Genomic DNA, 13,788 nt, shown 5'->3' on the forward strand with positions numbered 1-13,788 from the left:
AAGCCCAGGACCGGATGGGTATACAGCGGAGTTTTACAAAACCTTTAAAGAAGAATTAATACCAATACTTTTCAAGTTATTTCAGGAAATAGAAAAAGAGGGAGCTCTTCCAAATTCATTCTATGAGGCCAACATCACCTTGATTCCGAAACCAGACAAAGACACCTCAAAGAAAGAAAACTACAGACCAATATCTCTAATGAACCTAGATGCAAAAATCCTCAATAAAATTCTGGCGAATCGAATACAAAAACACATCAAAAAAATTGTGCACCATGACGGATTCATCCCTGGGATGCAAGGATGGTTCAATATACGGAAATCAATAAATGTTATTCACCACATCAATAGACTTAAATATAAGAACCATATGATCATCTCGATAGATGCAGAGAAAGCATTAGACAAAGTACAGCATCCCTTTATGTTCAAAACATTAGAAAAACTAGGGATAACAGGAACTTACCTCAACATTGTAAAAGCTAAGCCTCAGGCTAGCATCATTCTGAATGGACAAAAGTTGAAGGCATTCCCTCAAAATCTGGAACAAGACAGGGATGCCCTCTCTCACAACTTCTATTTAATTTAGTCCTTGAAATACTAGCCAGAGCAATTAGACAGACAAAAGAAATTAAAGGCATAAAAATAGGGAGAGAAGAACTTAAATTATCACTATTTGCGGACGACATGATCCTATACCTAGAAGACCCAAAAGGATCTACAAAGAAACTACTAGAACTAATAAATGAATTCAGCAAAGTGACAGGATATAAAATCAACACGCATAAATCAAAGGCATTTCTGTATATCAGCGACAAAACTTCTGAAACGGAAATGAGGAAAAACACTCCATTCACAATATCCTCAAAAAAAATAAAATACTTGGGAATCAACCTAACAAAAGAGGTGAAAGATTTATACAATGAAAACTACAGAACCCTAAAGAGAGAAGTAGAAGAAGATCTTAGAAGATGGAAAAATATACCCTGTTCATGGATAGGCAGAACTAACATTATCAAAATGGCGATATTACCAAAAGTTCTCTATAGGTTTAATGCGATACCAATCAAAATCCCAACAGCATTTCTTGTAGAAATAGATAAAGCAATCATGAAATTCATATGGAAAAATAAAAGACCCAGAATAGCAAAAGCAATTCTAAGCAGGAAGTGTGAATCAGGCGGTATAGCAATACCAGATTTTAAACTATATTACAGAGCAATAGTGACAAAAACAGCATGGTACTGGTACCAAAACAGGCGGGTGGACCAATGGTATAGAATAGAAGACACAGAGACTAATCCACAAAGTTACAACTATCTTATATTTGATAAAGGGGCATGCAATGGAGGAAGGATAGCATCTTCAACAAATGGTGTTGGGAAAACTGGAAATCCATATGCAACAAAATGAAACTGAATCCCTTTCTCTCGTCATGCACAAAAGTTAACTCAAAATGGATCAAGGAGCTTGATATCAAATCAGAGATGCTGCGTCTGATAGAAGAAAAAGTTGGCTCCGATCTACAGATTGTGGGGTCAGGCTCCAAATTCCTTAATAGGACACCCATAGCACAAGAGTTAATAACAAGAATCAACAAATGGGACTTACTTAAACTAAAAAGTTTTTTCTCAGCAAGAGAAACAATAAAAGAGGTAAATAGGGAGCCTAGATCCTGGGAACAAATTTTTACTCCTCACACTTCAGATAGAGCCCTAATATACAGAGTATACAAAGAACTCAAAAAATTAGACAATAAGATAACAAATAACCCAATCAACAAATGGGCCAAGGACCTAAACAGACACTTCTCAGAGGAGGACATACAATCAATCAACAAGTACATGAAAAAATGCTCTCCATCTCTAGCAGTCAGAGAAATGCAAATCAAAACCACCCTAAGATACCATCTCACTCCAGTAAGATTGGCAGCCACTATGAAGTCAAACAACAATAAGTGCTGGCGAGGATGTGGAGAAAAGGGTACACTTGTACATTGTTGGTGGGACTGCAAATTGGTGCGGCCAATTTGGAAAGCAGTATGGAGATTCCTGGGAAAGCTGGGAATGGAACCACCATTTGACCCTGCTATTGCCCTTCTTGGACTATTCCCTGAAGACCTTAAAAGAGCATGCTACAGGGATACTGCCAGATCGATGTTCATAGCAGCACAATTCACAATAGCTAGACTGTGGAACCAACCCAGATGCCCTTCAATAGATGAATGGATAAAAAAATGTGGCATCTATACACAATGGAGTACTATGCAGCAATAAAAAATGACAAAATCCTAGAATTTGCAGGGAAATGGATGGCACTAGAGCAGATTATGCTTAGTGAAGCTAGCCAATCCCTAAAAAACAAATACCAAATGTCTTCTTTGATATAATGAGAGCAACTATGAACAGAGTAGGGAGGAAGAGCAGGAAGAAAAGATTAAACAGACATGAGATGAGAGGGAAAGAGAGAGAAAAGGGAAATTGCATGGAAATGAAGGGAGACCCTCATTGCTATCCAAATTTCATATAAGAGGTTGTGAGGGGAATGGGAAAATAAACAAGGAGAGAAATGAATTATAGTAGATGGGGTAGAGAGAGAAGAAGGGAGGGGAGGGGAGTGGGGATAGTAGGGGATAGGAAAGGTAGCAGAATACAACAATTACTAATAGGGCATTATGTAAAATTGTGGATGTGTAACTGACGTGATTCTGCAATCTGCATTTGGGGTAAAATTGGGAGTTCATAACCCACTTCAATCTAATGTATGAAGTATGATATGTCAAGAGCTTTGTAATGTTGTGAACAACCAATAAAAAAAATATGGAACCCCCACCCCCCCAAAAAAAAAGCCAACAGTGGGCCAATACTGGTGATTCAGAGAGGATCAAGACATTGTCTTGTCCTTGAGGAACTTACAGTCTAGGGTTGGCGTTGGCGGGGACACATGCACAAATAATCTAAGAATGAATGATAAGCACTAAATCAGAGGGCAGATCGGGGCTCCCAGGGCAAGGCCTCAGTCTAACTGGAGACTCAGCAAAGGCAGACTTCCTGAAGAGTTGACCTGATTCTTAAAGCACAAGGGAGATAATTTGAGAAGGAAGAAGTAGAGGAATGTCCAGGGTAGAGGGAAGTCAGTAGGCATGAATGCAGAAGTATAAAACAGCAGGAGATGTGGGTTAAATATCGACAGTTTGATATCATTAGGGGTTGAATCCTAAGAAGGCAGTGAAAGGAGATGCCAGAGGGACAGTTTAGAAACTGAATCATGGAGGGCAGGGTATGTCTTTAAAAATGTGCATATTTATGGTGTACAATGTGATAATTCAACATATGAATACAATGTGAATGATCAATTCAGGCTAATTAGCCTGATTTTCTCTTTCCTTAACCACTTTTAATTTCTTTTTTTGGGGGGAAACTTTGAGCTCCTCTTTTCCAGTTCTTTATAAGATAAATAATAAATTGTTATGAACTATAGTTCTGTAGTTGTAGAACATTGAAATTTATTTCTCTAATTGTATTTTGGTACCTGTTATCCAGCCTCCCACTAGGATTGCTCCTTAGAAAGGACTGACCTTACTAAGGAGCTTTGGCTTTACTTTGCAGGTGATGGGATCTACTGACCACGGGCAGATTTTCCCTGTTTCATGTCAAAACAAGAACAAGAACAAGAACAACAGCAAACCCCTGAAGTCCAAGGTTATCTTTTCTTAAAAATTTTTTAACAACTTTATTTTATTTATTTATTTTTATGTGGTGCTGAGGACTGAACCCAATGCCTCACATGTGCTAGGCAAACACTATACCACTGAGCTACAGTCCCCCAAGGTTATCTTAATAATAAATTATACAATACTTCCTTGGGCCTTCCCAATATCTCATCATTGCTCATGAGGCAATGAATTTGCTGCAAATAGCTTGAGAACCTAAACTTAGATCTTGACCACATTATATGGCCTCTCTCTTCTTCAGCTTGACACAATCCAAGGCCAGAATTTGGATAGTAGAGAGGTAGAACTGAATAGGTCAAGTTGGTTGTCTTCAAAGCTATAGTCAGAAGCCAGAGGTTGATTGTATTTACTTCCTATATCTTGCGGGTGCTTACCAAGGAGAAGGGCGGGGACACATAACTCTGAGCATGGAGGAGCCTGGGAGATGGGAATTTGTTTCCTGAGATAAAACATTTTCAGGCACAGGGAAGAGATGGCAGCCACTTTTAGAAGAATTGCAAAATCAAGGACCTGGGGCTGCAAAGGGTGCTAGATCATCTTACTAAGCAACTGCCTCTCTGTAGGTAGATGTCCTATCTCTCATCTATACTTTTCTGCTGGGAGGAAGAGAAAGCAGTGGTAAAATAACACCATTTGGAATCAGACATCTAGGTTTTCATCCAAGGAAATTTACCTAATCTTTCTGCATCATAGTTTCCTCCTCTATAAATGGGGATAAAATAGTATCTAAGTCATAGTGTAGATTAAATGTGATCATCCACAAAAATAGTTTAGAAGAATATGTAGTCCACCAGTACACGCAATAAATATCTGCTATTATTACATATCAAATGGAAAATTAAAAAATTCTATATGGATGACTGAAGGGTATGACACATGATTCCACACCTACACACCCACACACAATGCAAAATTTCTGTTGAGAAATTTCCTTAAAAATAAATCCAATTCCCCAAAGGGTGCCCCTTCTCTCTATTTCTCCAGTCATCACTGCTATAAATTTACATCAGTCCTGGGCACTTCGGTTACTGAACACAAACTGATGGGTCAACTCACCAATTTGCGGATTTCACATTCTAAGTTCTGAATACAGTCCAGTTTCCTCTTGCGGCAGCGCTGAGCTGCGATGCGGTTCTTGCTGCGCCGCCGGACGTCGTGAATGAACTCTAACTGTTCTGAGGTTAGCTTGTGCATCTTAATCATCATCTGGAAATCGTTCCTTGGAAGATCTGTGATTTGATCTACAGGAAAAGGAAGTTTAACCTGAAACCAAGAAAAACAGAGAAAGATTATAGCATCTGGATTTTAATTTTAATTCTGACAGAACATCAGAGCATGGTCACTGCTCTTTTTAGGATCACCAGGTAGTAGGGGAACTACTGAAAGCAAGATGCAATTAATTGTGGCCTCTCTCTTCTTCAGCTTGACACAATCCAAGGCCAGAATTTGGATAGTAGAGAGGTAGAACTGAATAGGTCAAGTTGGTTGTCTTCAAAGCTATAGTCAGAAGCCAGAGGTTGACTGTATTTACTTCCTATATCTTGCGGGTGCTTACCAAGGAGAAGGGTGGGGACACATAACTGTTTTAAATACAAGTAAGATGAAATATTTGGGTAATCAAACAGAATAAGAACACACAAGTACAACGTGGTTGTTATTCCTAAAACTTTTGAGGCAAATTACACGGAAATTGTGTCATTTTCTCCCATTACCATAGTGCTTTTACAAGAGGGAGTCAGTATATTTCTATATGAAGATCAAAACCTTCAGCCACAGACATATAGCATAACTCAATAAAATGGCAAGTTATAGGGAGATAGTATTGAACAACTTATGCAAAACACTCGAATGAAGAGAATCATTCCTACCTTGAAGATCTGGAAAGATAAAACAATCAGCATGATTCTTAGTCACAACAGCAAAAATATCAAGCAAGAAATAACTTGGATAGGCTCTGCCAATGTAGACTAGGAGTCAGAACTGGGTTTTATCCTTTGTAATCAGACATGAGACCTCAGACAAGGGGGTCTCTCTCAGTCTCAATTTCCTCATCTGCAAAATGGGGTATGCTTTTTAGCTGTCCTGTGTTATGCACTGTAACTGTGTGTTAGGTACTTTGGCAGACTGTGTTTTCCAAAAATGGCTATAACATCTCACATTTTCGATTACAACATAATGTTTTCATTCCTCTATCAAGAGTGTGAGGCATATTCCTGCCATATCAACAGAATTCACTGGATTTCCGGGGCCAGAAAGGCATGCAGTTTCCCCTTAGCCCTTTTAGACTACTTGTTCTGGAGGAAACCAGCTGCCATGTCATAAGAATGCTCAAGCAGCTCTGTGGACAAGCCCATGTGGAGATGAGCCAACACCTCCAGCCAACAGCCAGCCTCACCTCAACAGTCATGTAAATTGGCTACCAAGAAATGGATTCTCTAGCCCCACTCAAACCTTCAGATGAACACCCACTTCAACCCCATAAGAAATCCTCAGTCAATATTGCTCATGGGCCACTCCTGAATTCCTGACTCCCGGAAACTCTGAGAGATATTAAAGGATCATTGTATAAACCATTAAATTTGTGGATGACTTATTACACAGCAATATATAATCAATGTAGGTACTTTTGTCCATAAGATTCTTACTTTCAAACTCTTGCCAAGTCAAGGTAAATGAGCATTAGCTAAAGAGAAGATGCTTGAGGGATAGATGTGCTTTCCCTGTATGGTTAAATGCTTGACTCTAATCCTGAGGTGGTTTGAAATATTTTTTCTTTTCTCTCTTTCTCTCTCTCTCTCTCTTTTTTTTTTTTTTTTGCGATACTGGGGATTGAACTCAGAGGTGCTTTACCACTGAGATACACTGCCAGTCCTTTTTATTGTATTTTGAGAGTCTTGCTAAATTGCCCAAGCTGGCCTAGAACTTGTGATCTTCCTGCCTTACCCTCATGAGTTACTGAGATTACCAGCATGCACCACTGCAGCTGGCTGGCTGAAATGTTTCTGAGGAAGAGAATAACAAACAATGAAAATGCAAAAATGTAAGAGCCTCTATTGCAGAGGTGAGAAGTGAACCAAAGTTCTCTGTCTCCAGGGCCTTCTGAGCACCCATGAGGTGAAGAACACAGCCCTGCACCTTTGAGCGGTTTGTCACCCTTTCTAAGGCTCTTAATGACAATTCAGTTATTTCTGGGTTAAATTCTGGTCCTGTTTCAGGAACTCCTGGTAAAGAAAGGAAGGCTCCAAACTGCTTGTCCAGGAAACACAATGTTACCAGCTCAGATGGCTTAGTTTTTGCATACTTTCCGCGTCTGCTTTGGATGGGCCAGCAGATGGCACTACAAACCTACATTTCATTCACTTGCTAGACCGGGGCTATGTAACAGGAATAGCAGCGACATAGGTGATTTTAAATTTTCCAGTAGCCACATTAAAGGAAGTAAAAATAAATAAGTGAAATTAATTTTAATAATATTATTTAGTCCAACAGGGCTGGAATATTTCTGACATGTAATTAATACAGAAATTAAAAGAAATCTTTAACATTAAAAAAATTCAAACACTCAAAGCATATACATACATATATGTGTATACATTTTATCATTCTAGCACATCACAGTTCAGACTGGCTACCTTTCAGGAGCTCTCTGGCCACATGCAGGGTGTGGCTACTGTTCTGGACAGCACAGCTCTAGAAGACTCAATCTGAGCAGCCAGAAAAACACACGAGCCTGGGTTTAATGAATCGAAATATTTACAGTGAAGGAATCAAGCCTTCATTACTATTCAGATGCTATTGTGTTAATGTGGTGTCTTTCAAGGGACTGAGGGTGAAGAAGCTACTCTAGCCTAAGCTCAAGCCTTTTCTTTGGTTGCATCAGACACTGGCAGATCTGATTCCTGATCCTGGCATCATCGGTGGTTAGTTAATCCTCATGCACAAAGGCAACCACCCTAAAGGATCATTTGACTTCTCTGTAGTTGGGTGCAATTTCCTTGTCAGTTTACTTCCTACCTCTGAGCCAGCTCAATGTGGCATTTACTAAGGGCTCCCAATGGGTGCTCTGATTGGACTTCCACATGGTGAACCATGTCCCATGACACCTGTAAAATTTTGGCCCAAGAAAGCAAAAACGCAGCAGAGTACATTACACTATTCTCGGCTGAGCCCTGCTCCAACTGCTAAAGACAGGCAGCCAGGACAAACAGTTCCTTGTTACAGGCTGGGGAAAGGCCTCTGTCCATGGGGCTGTGTTTGCACAAGGCTTATAATGATATGAAAGAATGTTTGATTTCCCTTTTATACCCTTTGGATAACAAACAGACACTCAAATCCTGGACAGTGCCTCTGTAACACAGAGGTCTGTCTGTTGGAGACATGGGATGTTTCGACACAGCAGGGGTTGTGGCATTTTGGGGGCTCCTGGAGGTTCCCCCTCTGGTGACAACAAAGCCATTCTTTTGCTCCAAATTATGTGCACTTGTTTTCAGAAAGAAAACATACCTATAGTTCAGGCCACAGGGAAGTCAAAAGGGCTTCCAAACCAAGAGCTTCTGTATTTAAAGCCATCTAGACAGTAAACATAAAACACAAGGGAGACAGGACACGGGACTGGCAGGAAAAGGGAAAAATCAACAATCCTAGTTTCAAAGTCCTTGAAGCAAAAGGCCATATGAAATTTCAGCAGGGCTGTTGCAACTCAAGCTGCTTTTTAAAAAGGGTCACAGGAAAAGAAAATAGTCAACGACAGACTTTCTTCCATGTGGGAAAAACAAAACAACAAAAGAAATCCCTCGCTCTTGGGTCTTTTTAGAGATGTTATCCCTTCGGCAAGGAAGAACTTTCACTGATTAGCAGGTGGAGGCCCCTGACTTGTTCCTGGAGGGCCACAGTGGGAGTCTGACCACATCTCTTTATTGCTTTCAGAGTGGTAAGTTGGAGCCAATGGGCATCTTCCCCCGAGATGAGGAGCAGCCATCAGTCCTTCGGTCGCCTGGAGAATATTCTACTCACAGACTCTTGGGTGCCCAGCATTCCCCACTTGGGGGCAGAAAAGTCAAATAATGAATTCCACTGGGGCTTGGAAAGCTGAAACACATGGAGAAGACTGGGGCTGTCCTCTTTTTCTCCGGGAAAATTACTACATCACAAATAAGCCCAACAGGGCTTAACATCTTACTGGACCTCCATCCACTAATTCTTCCAGAATTTCACTTCTCATCAGTGATTCGGTTTTCATTTACTAGACCTCATGAACAGTGCAGAACAGACAACCTGATAAGATGAAGAGCCCTGCCTACTATCACCAACACCTGTCTGAAGGGCCTCCAATTATATATTGCCAGCCACATGTGGCTCCAGGCAGGCAGGCAGCATGAAAGGGGAAATGCGTGTGGGATTCGTCAGTGCTGATTCTCCTCAGCCATGAGTCTGCTGCTTTGGTTCTGAGAAGAGCTCAGACACTCAGGAGCAGCCACTGGTAAGCAAGTCAAGGACCAAAGAGGGCACTACAGGCTGCTGTCATGTTTGCACAATAAGCTACTGTTGATTTTATCCAGCCCTGGCAAAGTGCTGACTCTTTTCTTCCCTCAGGAACACACAGGAGGAAACGGATGGTATTTGCTCTATCTCCCCTAAGCAGTGTCCAGAGGAGGGTTAAATCTTTCAGGGGCTCCAGCTCTTTAGCAGTCAGTGAAGTGGATGGTCCTTGCAGCATGCCCAGGGACCTCAAGCCTAAGGAGCTGACCAAGGGTGGCAGGAAGCTGGGATATCAAGATGGTGCATGAAACCTTAAATGTCCTTCCTTCATGCTGTCTGCATGGCCGGACAGAGTGTCTGAATAGGGGAGCGTGCAGCCAGACCCGTGCCTCCCCACCCAATGCCAGTATTCCCTTCTCAACAAACAGCTTGCCAACAACTACCTGAATTCTTTAGCCAAAGTCATAACCCCCTTTCTCTTCATGAAAAGAAAAATTTAAAACTTACATGAATATAACTTCTTACAGAAAATTTAAATTTGAGACAAAAGGAGAGGAAAAAGTTCCCATCCCCAAATGACAACTCTCTTGGATCATGGATTTCAGCATGATATTCGTTTGTTTAGCATTTTTTTTTTTCCATACTGGGGATTGAACCCAGGGATTCTTTAAGGACTACATCCTTAGTCCTTTTTATTTTGAGATAAGGTCTTGCTAAGCTCCTGAGGCAGGCCTCCAAATTTGTCATCCTCCAGCATCAGCTTCCCAAGTAGCCTGGATTTCAAGTGTGCACCCCTGTGCCCGGCTGCTCTGCACATTTTTTAAAAGAAGTTGCAATTAGTGGTACCATTTCATCTCACCATGCCTCTGAACACACATTTCACTTGCCTGGTGCTTTTCATTTGCTGGGTAAGGGTTATTGGAAAAGGAAGACCGAGCTGCAGATTTTGGAGTGACAGACCCAAGCATGCATGTCTTTGCTTCAGAACTCCTACTAGAAGAGTGGTTTGTGAATATTTTTTTTCCAATTTTAGTTTCACTATCAGATGTTGAATGGAAGCTGCAGTAGTAGGGCCATATTAATAAGATACTCTGAGACACTGATGTACAGGCAGCTCTTTGAAGCCTTTAATCTGTGCTCTTTAAGTCTCTTGTCCTGGTGAGCTGTTGGGGAGGCAGCAAGATGCTCACTGGACTGATGATTCTAGGGCTGGTGAAAGGAGGCAGCCAGCTCAGTACTGAGCAGATGCCAATGATATGATCTCCTTTCCGACTAAGAAATGTCCCTCTACTCTCTATTCTTGTGGTTCAGTTTCTAGCACAATTTGTGGAATACCTGGGATTTTATCCTAATGTTGAAATTTATGAGCTGTGTGATTTCAGGCAGGTCACCCTCTCTGTCCTAATGCTCTATGAAGATCTGTGAGTCAGACAGAGGTAACAGTTACCCTACTTAGCCTATAGGGTTGCTATAAAGAATGAAATTAGATAACTGAAGAAGAAAGTGCTTTGAAAAACATGATCTGCCTGTTGATATGTAGTATTATTATTTCTATCAGCCCCCACTGTCTTTGTCACTTGGTTTCTTCTTCTAGGCATACAGTATTCTTTGCAGTTCCAGATGTTGCGAATGTTCTAGACAAGATGAAAACACTGTTGCAATTAGAAATATGACCAACTTCTACACTGCCCTGCAAGGTCTTCTTTTTATAAAGCAGACCAATTACAGACACTTCTAAAAACATGCCTGATTCACCAAACCACAAAAATGATTGTAAAAATTTTACATACAAAGTGTGTGTCAAAGCCAGCATTTGGGTAGGAGGAGTTAGTAAGACATGGCTCTTCTGTACCATTTCAGTGTTTTCTCTGAAGGGAATTTTTATCTTTTCTCTCCCTATGCCCCCCCCTCCCCATACATTCACTCTCATATACTTTTATCCCCTCAACATGAATCATGTTAGTAAATTGAGTCCAACTAATTAATGCTAATCTACTGTCTAGTGATAAAAAAAAAACTAAATCCACAATTACAAACACTTTGGGTACAAAACAGTTTTACTAGGAAGCTTACTACTTGGAAAAGTGTGACTGCTCTACAATTTTCAAGTTCTAAAAACACACCTGTAAACTATAGTGAGATATCATAGCACATTTACTAGAGGGTTACAATAAAAAAAGGACATACAATAGTAAGTATTGGTGAGGATGTGGAGAAACCAGATCCCTTATATGCTGCTGGTGGGAATGTAAAATGCTACAACTGCCTTAGAAAACCAGTCTGGTAGTTCTTTAAAAGGCTAAATATAGAGTTATCATATGATTCAGTAATTCCAATCTTAGATATACAATGAAAAGAACTGAAAACATGTCTATGAAAAACTCACACTCAATGCTCATCATAGCATTATTGGTAATGGCTAGAAAATGTAAACAACCCAAAGTTTCTCAACCAGTGATGATTCAACAAAATGTCAGATGGCTCAACAAAATGGATCCACATGATGGAATATTATTCAGCAATAAAAAGGAATAATGTACTGAACCCAAAAGTCCATATATTGTAAGATTCAATTCATATGAAATGTCTACAACAGACAAGGCCATTGAGACTGAAGGTGGTTGCCTGGGGTTGAGGGAAGTAGGCAATAGGAATGACTATTAATGGGTACAATGTTTTCTTTTGGGGTGATGAAATTTTTTTGGAGAAGTCTGTACAACTGTAAATATATTAAATCCTATTGAATTATTCACTTTAATAGGGTGAATGTCCTGATTTGGATATGACATATCCTTCAAAGGCTCATGTGTTGAAGGCTTGGTCCACATGCAGCAAAATCCAGAGGTGGGGCTTTTGAGAAGTGATCAGATCATGAAGGCACTGATCTCATTAATAGATTAATCTGTTGATTAGTTCATAATTGAAAGGATTATTGGGAGTTGGTATAAACTGTAGTGGTGAAGCCTAGTTGGAGGAAGTCTTGGGGGTATATCCTGGAGGGATATATCTTGTGCCTGGTCCTTTCTTCTCTCTCTCTTTGCTTCTTAGCCACCATTAGGTGAGCTGCTCTGCTTCACTATACCCTCTCAACATGATGTTCTGCCTTACCACAGGTCCAAAGTGATGGGACCAAGCACCTATGGACTGAAACCTCTGAAACCATGAGCCAAAAACCTATTTTTTTAAGTTGATTTTCTCAGGTATTTTGTCACAGCAATAAAAAGCTGATTAACACAGTGAATTTTATGGTATAGATAATATGACTCCATGAAAAAATAAACGTGTGTGTGTGCTCAGATATACATACATACATAAAATGCAAACATTAAAGACCTATACAAAAATGAAAATTTCCCTATACTCCCTTTCCCAAACCTTGCTTCCAACTTATCTTATTCTGTGTACTGCTTCTATATCTTATTCTGTATTCTTTTTTTTAAAAAAATGTTTTATTAGTTATTGATGGACCTTTATTTATTTATTTATTTGTTTATATGTGGTGCTGAGAATCAAACCTAGTGCCTCACACATGCGAGGCAAGTGCTCTGCTACTGAGCCAAACCCCAGCCCATTATTCTGTATTCTTATATGTATTTTATGAAAGGAACTAGGACCTTGTTATGCATACTGGTTTGTGACTTTTTACATAATATGACTTGTTCACTTGTTTCATCCTTGGAAGAGAAAAATTTACAAACTGACTTCTTAAGGAATATAGCAAAACCAGAAGTCATAAAGAAAAGAAAAAAACCTGATACCTTGACTGGATAAAATTTAAGATTTTCTATATGGAAAAAATACTGTAAATAATAAATAGACTAGGAGAAAATAAAGGCAACATCCATGAGAAAGGAATAATAATCCTAATATTCAGGATTAAGGTCTTATAAATTGATTTAAAGCTAAACACCACAAAAGAATAATGGGCAAAGATGTAAGATGGCAATTCATAGGTAAGGAAATACAAATGGTGAATATACACCAAACAAGAGGTTAACCTCACTGGCAGTCACCATTTTATACCCATCAAATAAGCAAAAGTTAAAAAGACTGGTGATAACTAGCACTGGGAAGAATGGAGGAAATAGAGACTCCTTACCTGCTGAAAGGTATTTGAATCGCTATAACCTGTTAACTTGTTGGCAAGGTAATTAGATGGTCTAAATAAAAGGGTAAAACCTTTACCTCACTTATGAGACTACAACCCACATAAATAAAAGAACCACTACTAACAATATGTTCACAAAAATGTTTATTGGAGCAATCTTTATAAGGGGGAAGAAAGTGGAAGCAATTGAAATATCTGTTGCTAGGTGATAGCTGAATAAATTATGACTTATGGGAGCTATGGATATTAGAGAAGCACATGTTGGCACTAGTGATCGACTAGAGGCATGTACACAGTGGATAGCTATGTGGAAAAGGAAGTTGCTGAGAATTATACAGCATAATGCTATTAAAATATGTGAATAAATATCATTATAGGCACAGAGGAATCCTGTTAAATTTGGTATATTTGGGGCTGGGTATTCTGTATTTTAGTACTTAAAAAAAGAAAGTTGTGGGTGTAGCTTAAG

The 13,788-nt window shown here is 39.7% G+C and overlaps 1 protein-coding gene across 11 annotated transcripts in view; it reads right to left on the minus strand.

Annotated features, from left to right (window-relative positions):
* Positions 1 to 13,788, minus strand: part of BACH2 (BTB domain and CNC homolog 2) — a 361,249-nt gene that overhangs the window by 11,602 nt on the left and 335,859 nt on the right. For all 11 annotated transcript variants that reach the window (XM_081296113.1, XM_081296108.1, XM_081296111.1 and 8 more), the window contains one exon: positions 4,790 to 4,996. In XM_081296113.1, coding sequence (XP_081152239.1) covers positions 4,790 to 4,996 — 207 coding nt within the window. The remainder of the gene's footprint in view (positions 1 to 4,789; positions 4,997 to 13,788) is intronic.

This window comes from Spermophilus citellus (assembly GCF_964194105.1).
Source record: "Spermophilus citellus genome assembly, chromosome: 5".
In the NCBI taxonomy this organism is placed as follows: Eukaryota; Metazoa; Chordata; class Mammalia; order Rodentia; family Sciuridae; genus Spermophilus; species Spermophilus citellus.